This window comes from Pangasianodon hypophthalmus, chromosome 10 (assembly GCF_027358585.1).
Source record: "Pangasianodon hypophthalmus isolate fPanHyp1 chromosome 10, fPanHyp1.pri, whole genome shotgun sequence".
Classification (NCBI taxonomy): domain Eukaryota; kingdom Metazoa; phylum Chordata; class Actinopteri; order Siluriformes; family Pangasiidae; genus Pangasianodon; species Pangasianodon hypophthalmus.
In genome coordinates, this window is record NC_069719.1 from 1151921 (window position 1) to 1169219 (window position 17299).

At 37.2% G+C, this 17299-nt stretch overlaps 1 protein-coding gene across 1 annotated transcript; it reads right to left on the bottom strand.

Moving 5' to 3' along the window:
* Positions 1 to 7086: 7086 nt before the first annotated feature.
* fam98a (family with sequence similarity 98 member A) lies at positions 7087 to 16927 on the bottom strand. Its single transcript, XM_053237416.1, has 8 exons — positions 16771 to 16927; positions 14139 to 14287; positions 13705 to 13839; positions 12824 to 13020; positions 11751 to 11831; positions 11523 to 11639; positions 9420 to 9587; positions 7087 to 8527 (listed from the first exon to the last, which is right to left on the bottom strand). Exons 1-8 carry the CDS (start codon positions 16806 to 16808, stop codon positions 7727 to 7729), a joined length of 1686 nt encoding a protein of 561 aa, XP_053093391.1. The 5' UTR covers positions 16809 to 16927; the 3' UTR covers positions 7087 to 7726.
* Positions 16928 to 17299: the final 372 nt, after the last annotated feature.

Consider the following 17299-nt stretch of genomic DNA (forward strand, 5'->3'; position numbering starts at 1 on the left):
GACATTGTCACAAAGCAGCTTTACAGGAATAAATAAATTCAGGATATAAATTTAAAATGTATGAAGTCATCTCTAACGAGCGAGCCGGAGGTGATGGTGGTGAGGAAAAACTGGTGGTGAGATGATATGAGGCTTCTGTAGCTTCTGTGTACTACATGGACAAATAGTGCAGTTGTGTAACCAGGATCTTAGGAGTGTATGAGCATCATTTCTGAATTCATTTTAGTTAGAACATGATGTCTATTTTATCGAACTGAAGTTATTAATGATGGAGACTTGAGTGCAAACTGTTCTTAGTGATTGTAGTCCAAGGAAGAACATCCACAGCGTTGTTTATGGTTTGTGTGTGGTACTTTGTGGTGCTATTTACAGGTTGATATCAGTGAAAGTACAGTAGCGTACAGTGACATACTATACCATACTGGATGTACTATAATGTGCCATACTTTACCATATTTTATCTACTATGATATGCAATACCTCAGCTTTGGAGTAGGCTAGGACAAAACTAAGTGCACTTCTGTGTTAGTCTTGACCTCCATAATCTACAGTGTGAACTTAGTGAAGATCTGAGAACGTTAAATTTTTCACCCCAAAAATGGTAAGGGGTTAGCCTTTGTGTTTTTTTGGGCAAAAAATCGAACATTCACTGATTTTCACAAAATTCACACTGTGTGTTAGGACGCTCAATACTAACACAGGAGTGCACTTAGTTTCGTCCTATCACACTCCAGAGATGAGATCTGAGCCTCTCATTTCCATTATATTATAACACACCCGATAAAATATACGTTCAGGACACACAAATTTAAACATTTACTGGACAATGTCAGTTAAAGTACATGTGCAGTGCATGAGTTTGGATGAAAATATACCTATTTTATCTACTATACTGTAATATATTGTACTGTAGCTATTTTATCTAATGTGCTATACTATACTACACTGTATTATACAGTATTATATTATAGTGTATTGTATCGTATTGTATTATATCTCAGGTTTGGAGTGTGTTAGGACAAAACTAAGTGCACTCCTGCATTAGTCTTGACCACTTTAATGCACAGTGTGAAGTTAGTGAAGATTTGAGAATGTCAGATTTTTTGCATAAAAAATGGTAAGGGGTTACCCTTTGTGTTTTTTTAACAAAAAATTGACCGTTCTCAAATTTTTACCAAATTCACACCATATGTTACAACAATCAACACTAACACAGGAGTGCACTTAGTTTCACCCTATCACACTCCAAAACTGAAATCTGAGCCTCTCAATATTTGATATTCTGTACTGGACTGGACTGTATATTACTGTACTGTACTGTACTATACTACACTATGTTATGCTATAGCTATTTTATCTACTATATTATAGTATTTTATATTGTACCTATTTTATGTACTATCCCATTGTTATCTATCCCAAACTTACTGTACAGTAAAAGCTATCTTACCTACACAAATAAAGAAAATAAATAAATGGCAAATATCTTCATTTTCTCCTTTACTAAACATAAACATGAACAAACACCCACACTCAACAAACATGGCAGCCTAGCCCTGCACCCGGTGAGCTGGACAGCATGCAGAATATTCACAAAAGTGACAATATTTATACAAAACAAAATATATCAAATCAAGTCAAGTGGCTTTATTGTCATTTCAACCATATACAGCTAGTTAGTACACAATGAAACGAAACAACGTTCCTCTAGGACCAAGGTGCTACCTAAAACAAAACACAGAACTACAGCAGACATTACATATATTTACATAAAGCAGCTTCTCTACTTCCTGCGAAGGCTGAGGAAAGCCCCCATCTCTCACCCTCCATCCTCACCATGTTCTACAGACGGACTATCGAGAGCATCCTGAGCAGCTCCATCACTGCCTGGTTTGGGAATTGGACTGTCTCAGATCACAAGACCCTGCAGCGGATAGTGAAGAGAGCTGAGAAGATCATCGGAGTCTCTCTTCCCTCCATCATCAACATTTACACCTCTCGCTGCATCCGCAAAGCCACCAGCATTGTGGACGACCCCACACACCCCTCACACACTCTTCACCCTCCTGCCGTCTGGTAAACAGTACCGAACCCCCACGCCATCAGACTCCTCAACGCTCAGGGACTGGACTGAAAACACACACACACTCAACTGAGCATCACCCCATCCTCTTTGCAATTTTCGCACACACCTGTATTCAATTTTCTGCTGCTATAAATATTTATTATATACTGTATATTTATACTCTCCACCTGGCTGCTACTCCTTATGTTTACATCCATCAACTTATTTTGATAATCTTTTGCACTACTGTAATAAGATTCACTTTTTTATTAGTACTGAGTGCTAGTCGGCGCTGCACTGTCACTCACCGTGCCCATTGTCTTGTTTTGATAGTTTTTGTACTGTCTTGTGCTGTCTTATATATAATAAGCCAAATATAATCAAAACCAATACTCTGAAAATACACAAACGAACACACATCATACAACACACAACATACTATACCATACCACACTAAACTATGCTGTACTTTACTCTACTATATCTATTTTATCTACTACACTACACTGTATTATACTGTACTATATCTCAACGTCCGAGTATGCTAGGACAAAAACAAGTGCACTCCTTTGTTAGTCTTGATGCCCCTAATCTACAGTGTGAGTTTAGTGAAGATTTGAGAATGTCACCTTTTTCACCCAAATGGTAAGGGGTTAGCCTTTGTGTTTTTTTTTGGGCAAAAAATTGAGCATTTTCAGATTTTTACCAAATTCACACCATATGTTACAACAATCAACACTAACACAGGGGTGCACTTAGTTTCATCCTGTCACACTCCAAAACTGAGATCTGAGCCTCTCAATATAGTACACCAATATAGTACACTCAATAAAATATATGTTCAGGACGCACAAATTTAAACATTTACTGGTTTATATCAATTAAAGTGCACGTGCAGTGCGTGAGTCTGGATAGAAATATACCTGTTTTATCTACTATACTGTACTATACCGTAGCTATTTTTCTCCTATGCTACGCTACGCTACACTACACTGTAATATATTATACTATATCTTAGGTTTGGAGTATGCTAGGATGAAACTAAGGATGAAACTAAGTGCACTCCAGTGTTAGTCTTGACCTCAATAACGCACAGTGTGAATTTAGTGAAGATCTGAGAACGTTAAATTTTTCACCCCAAAAATGGTAAGGGGTTAGCCTTTGTGTTTTTTTGGGCAAAAAATCGAACATTCACTGATTTTCACCAAATTCACACTGTGTGTTAGGACGCTCAATACTAACACAGGAGTGCACTTAGTTTCGTCCTATCACACTCCAGAGATGAGATCTGAGCCTCTCATTTCCAATATAGTACTATACAATATTCAACTCAATTCGGTTTTATTTGTATAGCGGTTTTAACAATGGACATTGTCACAAAGCAGCTTTACAGAAATATATACATTCAGGATATAAATTTTAAATGTATGAATTAATCTCTAATGAGCGAGCCAGAGGTGACGTTGTGAGGAAATTATAGTTTTGTCATTAAGTCTATTTTGTTGAAGTTGTCAACTATTCACTGATGGAGACTTGAGTGCAAAACTGATTGTGGGAATTGTAGTCCTAAATCTTTCATAGCAATTGTAGTCCTAAGCCATCTTAGCAAAACTGTTCATATCAATTGAAGTCCAAAGCCATCTTCATGGTTTCTAAGTGGTACTATCCTCAGATCTTCAGGCTGTCCATGTGGGTCAGGATCAATACTATACTATACTGTACTATAGCTATTTTATAATATTAAATTAATTATATCTCAGGCTTGGAGTGTGTTAGGACAAAGGTAACTGCACTCCTGCATTAGCCTTGACCATTTTAATCTATAGTGTGTATTTAGTGAAGATCTGAGAATGTCAGATTCTTTGCCTAAAAAATGGTAAGGGGTTAGCCTTTGTGTTTTTTTGGGCAAAAAAATGGAACATTGTCCGATTTTCTCCAATTTACACCATGCTTTAGGAAGGCCAATACTAACACAGGAGTGCACTTAGTTTTATAATATCACACTCCAGAACTGACATCTGAGCCTCTCAGTTCAAATACTATACATATACTATACTATACTGTATCTCTACTACATGCTATAGTGTAGTATAGTATATTTAATCTACTATGCCATACTACAAGATAACAGAAATAATCCTAGATTCTTATTTAATACTGTAGCAAAATTAACTAGGAATAAGACCACAATCATTATATAGCAGCGATGACTTCATGAATTTTTTCAATGGTAAAATTGAAAATATCAGGCTAGAAATTCAGACTATTAATTTAAAACCGGACAGTTCTATAACTAACCCTGTAGATGATAATATGATAATATTAGATAAACAACTACAACGCTTTACTCCCCTTGAAGAGACTGAACTAATTTCTCTAATTTCATCATCAAAATCATCAACCTGTATACTAGATCCTTTACCTACTTGTTTCCTCAAACAGATAATTCCTGAAACAATCAAACCTCTTTTAAAGATAATCAATTCTTCCCTTAGCATTGGCTATGTACCTAAATCTTTTAAATTAGCAGTTATCAAGCTCTTGATTAAAAAACCTGACCTTGACTCCTGTCAGCTGTCTAACTATAGACCAATATCAAACCTCTCCTTTATCTCCAAGGTTCTAGAAAAGGTTGTAGCACAGCAGCTATGCTCACACTTACATAGGAATAACATTCATGAAATGCATCAGTCAGGATTTAGGCCTCATCATAGCACAGAGACAGCGCTGGTTAAAGTGGTAAATGACCTACTACTGGCCTCTGATCAGGGTTGTGTCTCCTTGCTGGTGCTGCTTGACCTTAGTGCAGCTTTTCATACTATTGATCATGCTATTCTCCTCGATAGACTAGAAAATGTAGTAGGCAGTAAGGGAACAGCCCTTTCCTGGCTCAGGTCTTATTTGACTGATCGTTATCAGTTTGTAAACGTAAATGGTGACTTCTCTTCTCATGCTAAGGTAAAGTTTGGTGTTCCACAAGGCTCTGTTTTAGGCCCACTGCTCTTTTCTTTATATATGCTACCTCTGGGCAAAATTATCCGTAAGCATGGTATTAGCTTCCACTGTTACACTGATGGCACACAGTTGTATGTTTCAGCAAAGCCAGATGACAGACACCAGCTTAATAAAGTTGAGGAATGTGTAAAAGACATTAGAAACTGGATGCTTATTAACTTTCTCTTACTTAATTCTGACAAGACAGAAGTACTTGTACTAGGACCACATGCAGCTAGAAGTAAGCTTTCTGATTACATAATAACTCTGGATGTTTCTGTTTCACCATTGGGTAGCAGTAAAAGACCTTGGTGTGATTATCGACTCCAGTCTTTCTTTTGAAGCTCATGTAGATAATATAACTAGGATTGCTTTCTTTCATCTCAGAAATATTGCTAAAATAAGAAATATATTGTCACTACACAATGCAGAAAAATTAGTTCATGCTTTTGTTACCTCTAGGTTGGATTATTGTAATGCCTTACTGTCTGGATGTTCCAGTAGAAGCATAAACAAGCTCCAGTTAGTCCAGAATGCAGCAGCGAGAGTCCTTACTAGAACCAGAAGATATGACCACATCACCCCTATCTTATCCACACTGCACTGGCTCCCAATCAAATTTCGTATTGATTATAAAGTACTACTATTGACCTATAAAGCACTAAATGGTCTCGCGCCTCAGTACCTGAGCAAACTTTTGGTCTTTTATGATCAGCTACACCTACTCAGATCAAAAGGTGCAGGCTATTTGTTGGTACCTCCAATAGTGCGTGCTGCAGCTGGGGGTAGAGCTTTCTCTTACAAAGCCCCACAGTTATGGAACAGCCTTCCACTTAGTGTTCGGGGCTCAGACACAGTCTCAGTGTTTAAGTCTCGGCTGAAAACACATTTGTTTAGTCAAGCCTTTTGTGAATAGTTTTCTTAGGTACAGGAGCAGGTCTGAAGGGTTCACAGGCATAGAGTGTTGTGGTGAACTGGGATGTTTGGATGCTGTCGCCCCCCCACTCTCACGCGTTCACTCAGGTTTGTCGACGGTGGAGTGGCTGGTGCTTTATGTCCCAGGACTCCCTTATGTCTGTGTTAGCTTCTGGCTCTCCCTTTTAGTTATGCTGTCATAGCTAGTCTTGCTGGAGTCCCTGCCTGCACTCTGCACGCAAAGTACATCGTGCTTAACCATTAGAGGACAAAAGCTTCCCTAATAATCTCTCCCTTTCTCTCCATCTCTCTTTCTCCCTCACTCAGTGGACAGTGGATAGATTTTAACCAGCCGGACTTCTTGCAAAAACTGTGATGAATTTATTGGTTGCACAACTGCACTCTTTGTCCTTATAGTACACAATAATAGAAGGGAATTATTTATAATCGCACTATCCGTTGCACCCAGATGAGGATGGTTCCCTTTTGAGTCTGGTTCCTCTCAAGGTTTCTTCCTCATATCATCTCAGGGAGTTTTTCCTTGCCACCGTCACCACTGGCTTGCTCATTAGGGATAAATTCACAGTGATAAATTCAAATATTTACAATATATTTTTGTGAAGCAAAATTTATTTATTTCTGTAAAGCTGCTTTGTGACAATGTCCATTGTTAACAGCGCTATACAAATAAAATTGAATTGAATTGAATATACACATACTGACATACAGTCAACTGAACTCTAAGCACTAAATTAGGCAAAAACCAGGTACTGGTCATCAACTGACTAATTCCATCCCTATGGTAAAGCATGGTGGTGGCAGCATCATGTTATGGGGTTGCTTCTCAGCAGCAGGGATTGGTAGACTGGTCATAATTGAGGGAAGGATCCACGCAGCCATGTAGAGAGAGATCTGTGAAGAAAACCTGCTCCAGAGTGCACACAAACTTAGACTGAGGCGAAGGTTCACTCTATCATTGAACTAATATTTTGTTAACTTTACAGTAATTTTAAACTTACTTAATGCTACCATTAAGTTGATACAAAACGGATCAGGAAACTGATGCTCTAATCATGTGCTAAGCTGAAATAAAATACTCAGAGACACATACATACCATACTCTTCTTTATTGCTGTCAGTTTTCACACACATTCAAAACACTTTTCCAAAAGCAATTCCTCAAACAAACTAATTTGGGAATTCTTTAACTGAACCCCCCTTTTCCTCCCCACTCAAACAGAAAGTAATACTCATGCACTGGATGAAGAAACATCTCTCCACCTCTGTGAGGTTATCATCCAATATTTGTAAACAAATGTTTAAAGCAAAAATGGAAAAAACACTACAATGCAGTCAGTTTAACCATCAAGTAATTTCAATAACAGTATGTCGAGTTGTCGTGAGTCATGGTGTGCTAAAAGGGGTGAAACAAATTCAGCTGTCAAGTGCTGGCAATAAATAATGCTATTAACACTACTGATTTCTGTGGGAACCACATCAAGTTAAGGCTTCTTCGAAAACAAAAAATAACCGATATAATATCCGTGTCTTACACGTCCCAAAGGTCGTATAGAATACTGGACTTAGCTAAGCTAAGCAGTTAGCTTATCTGTTAGCAGAAGAACAAGAAAATTAACCACTGTTTCTTTATAACTGATTTCATTCTCAAAAATAAATCAAAGCCATCCACCTTTGTAAGATCTTGAATCGATTCTTGTTCTAAATGTCATTTCCCAATAATCTCTCGCTAACTCAGCTGGAGTAAAACCCCTGCCCGAACCCCGCCTGGTTATACTGATGCCCGCCATGTTGGAAGAACTGCTCAAACTGCCCTCCTTGGTTAAAATTCTGCCCCCCTCTTCCACCCCAGCCTCCGCTTTGCCCACCTCGTCCTCCTCGTCCTCTCCCTCCACGACCCCCTCTACCTCCTCCGCGCTCCTGTTGTCGCCCTCCATCTTGGTAGTGACCTTTGTTACCACCTTCTTGACCTTGTTGACCCCCTTGGTAACCTCCACCAGAGTAGCCCTGCCCTTGGTTACCCCCTTGATACCCTCCACCTTGGTATCCTTGCCCTTGATGCCCTCCTTGGTACCCTCCACTTTGGTATCCTTGACTTTGATGACCCCCTCGACCTTGGTAACCTTGACCTTGATGCCCACCTCCACCTTGGTAACCTTGACCTTGATGCCCACCTCCACCTTGGTATCCTTGACCTTGGTGCCCGCCTTGATATCCTCCTCCAGGATATCCCGGTCCTCCTTGCCCTTGTTGCCCACCTTGGTAGCCTCCACGGTACCCTCCTCTTCCTCCATCTTGATAATGACCCTGATTGCCACCATCTGACCAGCCTCCTTGTACTTTACCCCCTCTATCCCCTCTTCCACCCCCTCCTCGTCCTCCTTGGTGCTGATCATAGCCACCCCTGCCTCCCCCTCGCCCTCCGCCGCCCCCTGTCGGTCCGTCTTGGCGTTTCTGCCACGTTGGCATCTCTGGAGGAGGTGGCTCGATTTCGTTCGGTCTTCCACCACGATCTGGAACACGTCCCATCAAAACCTGTCGGAATCAGAGTTAAGACAGTTTAAATCAAGCCGAATATCCTGCGTGTTTTTGTAACACACATACAGTTGATGTTCTCTTCAATCGAATCCTGCGTTCACACCGACACCAATCTTTCGCCTCGCATCGCACAAACATTTTTATGCTGCTAGTGGGTGTTCCTTTGAGTTTTTCGCCAGTTGCCATGGTTTTCTCCTGACTAGTGTGATACAGAGGCACAAACTACGTAGCTAGCCACAGAACAAATGAAAAACAACCCGTTAAACCCGTTAAAAGAGAAATTCTGGTTTATGCTTCTTCAAAACTGCTTCTGAGAAGTGTCTGAAACACTTGGGATGAGTAGAAGGATCTTAGTCCATCAAACGAGAGGATATGAAGTACACTAAAGGATAAATTAAGACATTCAGCCATTTTGTTGCACCATGAATACGCTCATCTATAAATGCTTGGACCCCTAATGAGTCGCGTCTATAGCTCTATTTTCAAAAAAACTAACATTATTAAACAGGTAATAAAACACAACGTAGTGTTTTTTTTTTTAATAAGAAACTAATGAGTGACAGGATGGTGTGATGAAGCAGATTTAGTTACTTCCTATAACAGCAAGTGTTTTATCTCTGGAGAAAACTTCACCAAATTTAATGATTTTTTTAATGGAGCGTCCGCTGTACACGTCCCTGTGAATGAGCTGTTACTACGGCAACGATAACGTATCAGAACGAGCGCATTAATGTAAACCTGCGCTACTGTCAGAGCTGCTGTTATAGAAAATTAATCAACACCTTCTGACCAATCACAATCCAGAATTCATTCAGCAGTGTTGTGATGTAGTTAGATTTCATTTTTCACTTTGTACTGTACAATATAAGCTTTAAATGTCGGCGTTTACCTTGTTGATGGCGCAGGAGGTTTTTTCTCGGGTCTGGCCGCTGCTCGTGCGCAGGATTTTGGATAAATCCTCTCGGGCGGCGAGAAGGTGAGCGACACACACTCTGCTCTTAAAGCCGAGCGCTGAACGCAGGGGCTGATACACTTTGGCCAACTTCTCAGTCTGGCTCTAAGAACAAAAAAAAGCGACATAATATGATACTGACTGCGTGACAATGTGGAAGAAAAGGCAAGTGAGGGAGAAGAAAAAAATAAAATAAAATTCACTTGCGTTTGTCATGTGGTAACTATAGCAACAATATTCACAACATGTACAAAGTCGAAAATAAGAAATTAAAACCTTATTATTTCAGCATACCTTTAAAAAAAACATAACACCTTAGATAACTATTATTATATTTACTACAATAGTTATTTATAGCTTTGACATTTTGCTCTTTATGTCATTAATATATATATATGGCATTTCTTATTTCAACAACTTCATGATGTATTTTTAATAAAATTACAAAATAAGATTTAATTTTTCTTCTTTTTTCCATTTCATGAAGTTCTCAATAAAACAGACTTGGAGACTTTTCACCACTTATTTTTTGCTACTTTATAAATGTGATTTTATTCATCCAGACCCAGACTTTTCATCTTAAAATCTTGTTTTTTTAATATATTTTTATATTTTTATTCACTGAAATAAATGTAGACTTTTTCAATATTCAACGTACGAATCATTCTTTCAGTCTATTTTACACAGAATACATCCGTCCCTCGGCAGCGCGGTCATTTCCACCACAACCAACAATTCTGCCATTACGTAAAATTGCTTCCTGGTTACCACGGAAACCAGGAATGATGAGCATCAGTAAATGAAGTAAAGGCAAAGTGAATTTCACATGAGAACAGAATATTTTTATTGTGTCCTTCCTGATAAAGCTGTAATTCGGTGAAATTACAGCAAATACGTGGAAATATTATTTTAAATTGCGTGTTTTCAGGATAAATAATTTTTACATATAAAAGAATAATTTTTATACCAAAAACTGTTGATTATACAAAAATTAAATTAATTCATGATCATTTAAATATTTATAAACCATATTTTTGGTGTTATAGTAAAAACATCTGTTTAAAATATGTTATTAACCTGCAAAAAAAATATTCCAGATGACACAATTTAAGCTACTTAGTAATTTCAATATTTAACAAATTCTATTAATGAAGGAACAGAAATTAATAATTTTGTTTAATTAAAAATTTTAAAAAAGCAAAATTAGATTGAAATATAAATAATTTCTGGCACAGAAGATTTATTAAATTATTTTCTAATTAAAGAGATAATTTGTGATGTGGCGTAAATGACATTGTTCAGGACTGTTACTATAAACGATCAAAAATATAAATATTCAGTGTTTTCACTTTCAGAGCTTTGCTACTGTTCATATAATAATGTAGAATTATATAGAGTTGTAATGTAATTTCTACAAAAATATAAAGAAATATTCACCAACATATAATGACAATTTTATGAAAATATAAAGAAAAAAAAATACAAAAATATAATGGAATTTCCATGAGAATATCAGAATATAACGTAAATTTCACTAAAACTAAAAAAAAAAAAAAAAAATAGAAAATGCAAATTTTCACTAAAATATAAAGAAAAAAAAATATAAAGTAAATTTCATTAAAACTCAAAGAAAAACAAATATATATATATATATATATAAAATGTAAATTTCACTAAAACTCATAGAAAAAAATTAGAAAATGCAAATTTCACTAAAATATAAAGAAAAAAATCTATAATGCAAATTTCACTAAATATAAAAAAACCCTAGTCACTAAAATAAAATAAAAATGTTCACTTTCAGACCTTAAAGCTGAGTTACTATAAATTATTACTAATTAACTAAATTAATACTTAATGAATTAAACCGTTTCCAGCGTGAAAAGTGATTTTGAAAGAGTTTTTTCCTTCAAGATTCACAGGGAAGAAAGTGTGTGAAGAATCAGACAGATACGCTGAAGACTCGGACAGTAAATCGGACGGTAAATCGGACAGTAAATCGGACAGTAGATCGGACAGTAGATCGGACAGTAAACCCACCTTGGCTCTGTCCGACCAGCCGAAGGACTGAACCGTCACGTCCAGACGCTTCAGTAACATTTTCCTCCTCACCTCGTACTCGTTCACAAGCGCCTGGTTAATAGCTTCGATTTTCTCCTGGAAAAAAAAAAAAAAAGAAAATAACAGTCCATTAAAACCATGCAAATATATAAAAAAACAAAAATAAATAAAACCCCCAACCCCGGGGCATTGGGGTATTAAACTCACCCAGTGAAGCGGGCCGAGGGTTTTGTTCATCAGAGGACCACCGACGTGACGGGGAGGAACTTTAGATAACGCTTCCTTCAGCTGAGGAGAAAAAATACAAACCACACACACGTCATAATATTAGTGTAAACGCAGGGGGCGGAGCTACGAGCTCACTACGAGAAATTTTACTGAAATGTAACAAAAATTTCATTCAATTATAAATGAAATTCCACAGAAAAAAAAACCCACAACACAAATTTCACTAAAACATAAATAAAATTTTTACTGAAATTAAACAATCAAAAAATGGAAATTTCAATAAATTATTATGAAAATTTCAGTAAAATAAAAACAAAATTTCACAAAAAAATATACATGGAAATTAAAAAATTTCTAAAATGAAAATTTCACTAAATTATAATGAAAACTTCAGTAAAATATAAAGAAAATTTCACAAAACCATAAATAAAATTTTCACTAAAATATATAAAGTTTCACCAAAAAAAATGGAAATTAAAAAAAATTTTTTTAAAAAAAAAAGGAAATTTCACTAAATTAAATTTCACAAAAAGATTTCTAAATATTTAAAATGCAAATTTTACTTAAATAAAAAAAATTATATTTCAGTTTAAAATAAATAAATAAACAACAATTCACAAAAAGATATACCTGGAAACTCTTATATATATTTAAATATTTTTTAAATATATTTAAACTCTTATAAATATTTAAAATGAAAATTTTACTAAAATAATAAAAAAAAAAGACTTTTAGATTATAAATAAACAAATAAATAAATAAATTTCAGTATGATGTGGAATTTCACTAAAAAAAAAAACACGCATTTCACTAGGATAAAATATTGTTAAAATATTTAATTAAAAACATCACAAATAACTCGTAAAAAATAGTTTAAATATAATGAATTTTTTTAGCATGATGTAGCTCTAAGACAAAAAAAATAAATATGTTGGTGTTAACAGAAAAATAATCATTCCTCCAAAGTAAAGCTCGGTACATCTGCCTTCTCGTGTGTGTGTGTGTGTGTGTGTGTGTGTGTGTGTGTGTGTGTAAAAGGTAAAAGCGTGTACTTTTTTCTCGATGCCGCTGAAGAACTGGAACATGGTGATGTTGGATGGAGGTTTGGACATGCCCAGCGCCACACAGATGCCCTTCAGCTCCAGGAAGAGCTCGCTGCAGCCGACGGTTCCTCCTGCGTCCTGAGCTTTCCTCTGTGGAGCGTTCACCATCGCCATCCGAGCAGCTTCCAGCTCCGAGATCAGGAACGCTGAACACACACCACACGATCATACAACATCTCAGAAAACCATCTCAGCTTCTCCACCAGCGTCAGACTTTCGTCGTAACGTACTGTGCGGTTTTATTTTATTAATTTATTAATTTATTAAGTGTTGGTTAGTTTTTATACCAAGTCAGCACTTTGGTGTTTTTGTGTTACATCAATACGTTTTCATTGACTGAATCATTCATCATTATTATTATTATTATTAATATTATTATTATTATTATACCTATCGTCTGTGTCACACTTTTATAAATTATAAATTAAAATAAACATACGCTGGTAAAGTAAACTGTATTTATAGATCAACACGAAACGCTGGGGAAAACTCCAGAGCACGAGGCGACGTGATGCAGTTTTTACACGACAGAATTCTGCAAATCAAATTCTATTTAACTCTAAAACCAAAAAGATCAAAAGCTGAGACACATTTTCCCCCGAAATAAATCTGTAATAAAATAATCATCTATAGTGCACATAGAAGTGTGTGTGTGTGTGTGTGTGTCTCTATGTATTCTTATGTGTGTGTGTGCGTCTCTGTGTCTCCATGTATTTGTGTGTGTATCTCTATGTATCCATATATGTGTGTGTGTGTGTGTGTGTGTATGCTTTTGCATATTCATATTTGTTTTTATATTTGATGTGTGTGTGTGTGTGTGTGTGTCTCACTGAGCAGTAGTTGACAGTTGTTGGCGTTCAGCAGACGGTGTGTGACGTCTCCGCGTGTGAGACAGGAGTATGGACACGCTAACTCTGTTAGCAAACCGCTCATCTCTAACTGGAAACCGTCAGCCTCGCTTGGACCTGCGCACACACACACGCACGCACGCACACACACACGCACACACACACGCACGCACACACGCACGCACACACACACGCATACACACGCACACACACGCGCACACACACGCGCGTACACAGACACTTAGAAAAGCTCCTGAATGAAAAAGATGTTTTAACATTAAAGCTACGAATCAAGTTGATGTGGTTAAGTGAATATAAAGCGCATACGCGCGCACACACGCACATACACACACACGCACGCACACACACACACACACACACACACACACACACACGCGCCCTGGAAGAACACTTACAGTTGGTGGCGTGGACGTCCTCCTCCAGCCTGCAGTACAGTTTGAGTTCGGAGACGAGCCACGCGCACAGTTTGGTGAACTCGGGAGACGCAGCGCCGCCGCTGAGAGCCGCCTGCAGAGCGCCATCTTCTAACAGCGGTCCCTGATACCTACAGACACCAAAACACCGACAACAACCACCGAGAGTTCATCTTCTGCTCCTCATCACACCATCAGTTCACACCGTAACACCACAATAACAATAATAAAACATCAGCGGCGTCTGATCAACACAACAACTCCATACTAACACAACTAAAAGCTTACAGTCTCCGGTTTAGCGTCATCAGCGCTGATGCTGAGACACAACACGCCTGAGCGCAAAACGCCTGAGCGCAAAACGCCTGAGCGCAAAACACCTGAGCGCAACACCGAAAAAACAAACAAAAAACACTGAGTGAGCAACAGTTCTGTGTGTGGAAACTCCTCGCTGATGAGAGAGATCAGAGGCCAGACTGGTTCGAGCTGCCAGGAAGGATATAGTAACTCATATAATCACTCTTTACAGCCGTGGTGAGCTGAAAAGCATCTCAGCATGAACAAAACATCGAACCTTGAGGTGGATGAGCTACAACAGCAGCAGACCACATCAGGTTCATCTCCTGTCAGCCAAGAACAAGAATCTGAGCCTATCATGAGCACAGACTCAACAAACTGGACAGGTGAAGATTAGAAAAAGACGAGGTGATTTTTTTTGTTTGTATGTTTTTCTTTTTTGCACCATTCTGTGTAAAATCTAGCGACTGTGTGAAAATCCCAGGAGATCAGCAGTTTCTGAAAAACTCAAACCAACATCCATGCCTCGGTTAAAGTCACGGACTTTTTCTTCATTCTGATGTTTGATGTGAACATTAACTGAAGCTCTTGATTTTATACATCGTGCTGCTGCCACATGATTGGCTGATTAGATAACTGCATGAATGTGCAGGTGTACAGGTGTTCCTAATAAAGTGAGCATTGGTAGGGATAGGACATTGCCTTATATTTACAGCACCTTTCGTATCTTTCTAATGCAGCTCAAAGTGCTTTAGAGTGCAGAGAAATATTAAAATATTAAAATATTAGGACAGTAAAAGTAAAATCATTACAATGAGATAAAAGTGAGTTAAAAGCTAAAGTGAAGAAAACTGATTGTTTTAATGGTTTTATTTTAAATCCAGATGTTTGAATGAATGAAAAGCTCCTTTAATCAGCTCTCATTTAATCTCAGCAGCGTTACAGCAAAGACGTGTTTAAACAGTGTGATGAGTCAGAGATAAGCCCCGCCCACTCACAGCGCGAGGTGATGTCACAGCGTAGAGTTCGCGAGGAAGCAGAAACGTCAGAAAACATTCAAATAAAACACACGAAATACAGCGAGAGATCAGACTTTTACTACTTTTTTTTTTTTTTTTTGTTACAGAAATTCACTGGAGTTGCAAAAAAGTCCAACATTCACACCAGAGTTTTAAAAAGTTCCTCTCCGAAGTGAAAGCTGAGCGAATCCATCCGTCAATCACTCTTAAATAAACAAACAAACAAACAAACAAATAAATAATCCTTCTGACAGTTTTAAAGGATGTCCACATGAATGAGACTCCCTTTTACACACAATATAATAATAATAATAATAATAATAATAGAGATGGAACTGATCTGATACTCAGTATATCAGTACTGGTCTGATACGACAAAAAACTGTAGATCGGATATCAGATCCTGTAACAAACGTTTAAGTTTAGAATCAGATCTGGAAAAGAAATGTATTTCTGGAACTGGAAATATTATTCCTGCTGTTAGGATTGATTTTATTACATTTACATTTCTATTTAATGACATTTACAGTGTAAGTGATTTGTGTGTGAAAGAGTTTAACCGTGAAGTGCTTCGGCTAAAAATTAAAAATAAAAGTTAAAGTTTAAAGGTTTTTAAAGAAAACAGGCTGAAGGTTTCAGTATCGGGGAAAAAGTGACCTCATGCAGTCGCTGTTAAAAATATCAGAAAATATTAAATATATTTAAATAAAGAAACAAAAAATGATGCTTGTGACACTTTTAAATGAGTTCCAGAAGCATCAGACACCTTATAAGAAAATAAATACGTAAGTAAACAAACAAATAAACAAACAGATGAATAAACAAACAAACAAACAAATAAATAAACAAACATCAGATCAGTGCTGATTACAATTTAAAGTCAGAGCTACATGATATAAAAAGATATTAATATTTATATTACACATATTACACATATTAAACATCAGATTTATAATTTATAATGATTTTTAATGAAGTTATCAGCTGCTTCATCATGACACTGATAAAGAACATGCTCTCACACTCCTCTAACTTTATTATTCTGATTATTCTGATGATGATTTAACATGCTGCTGTAGAAGAGCAATGCTTTATAACCTCACTTTTCTGGGTCAGACTGCAGTTTCTCCTCCACACTGCTGTTTATTTAGGATCTGAATCTAAACCTCTGAAGCTCATTTGAGCCAAAACACAAATAAAACCTGAACTGACTTGAATTAAACATGTTAAAAACATCTTTGCGCACTTTGACACACCCTGCCTTTCCACACAGTCACTAAACTCTCTCTCCTACATACCCCAAATCCTCCAGAGAGTCCAGAATGTCGTTCTCCATGAAGAGAAACCTTTATTTCAGCTTTATTCCGCAGAAATTATGAAAAATTAGCACTCTCACGTTAGCACTGCTGCTGCTGCATGATATGCTCGGTTGGCAGGGCAGGGGTCCTAACAGCGACCTCATAGCTGACCAAAAATATTCCAGCAATCGTAAAAGAAAATAAAACCACACAAAATATAGATATATTTACATAAATATTTAATTATTGAAGTAATTTTCATTTTGAAATGTTGCATAACAAGGTACCAGTCGCAAAACCACAAATTAAGACGCGCGAATGTAACATTTTATACAGGCATATTAATGGACAGGCTCGCAAAATGGTCGCCGTATTTGGTCGTAGTGTAGTGAAGGTTTGTGCACTCTGTATACATCCTGCATCCCGTTTGACGCGCCGCCATTTTTAAGGTAGATACTTACATGCCTGATTTTTTTGGTAAGGTTTAAAAATGTTTTAAAGTGTTAAACGATTGTATAGGATTAATTAT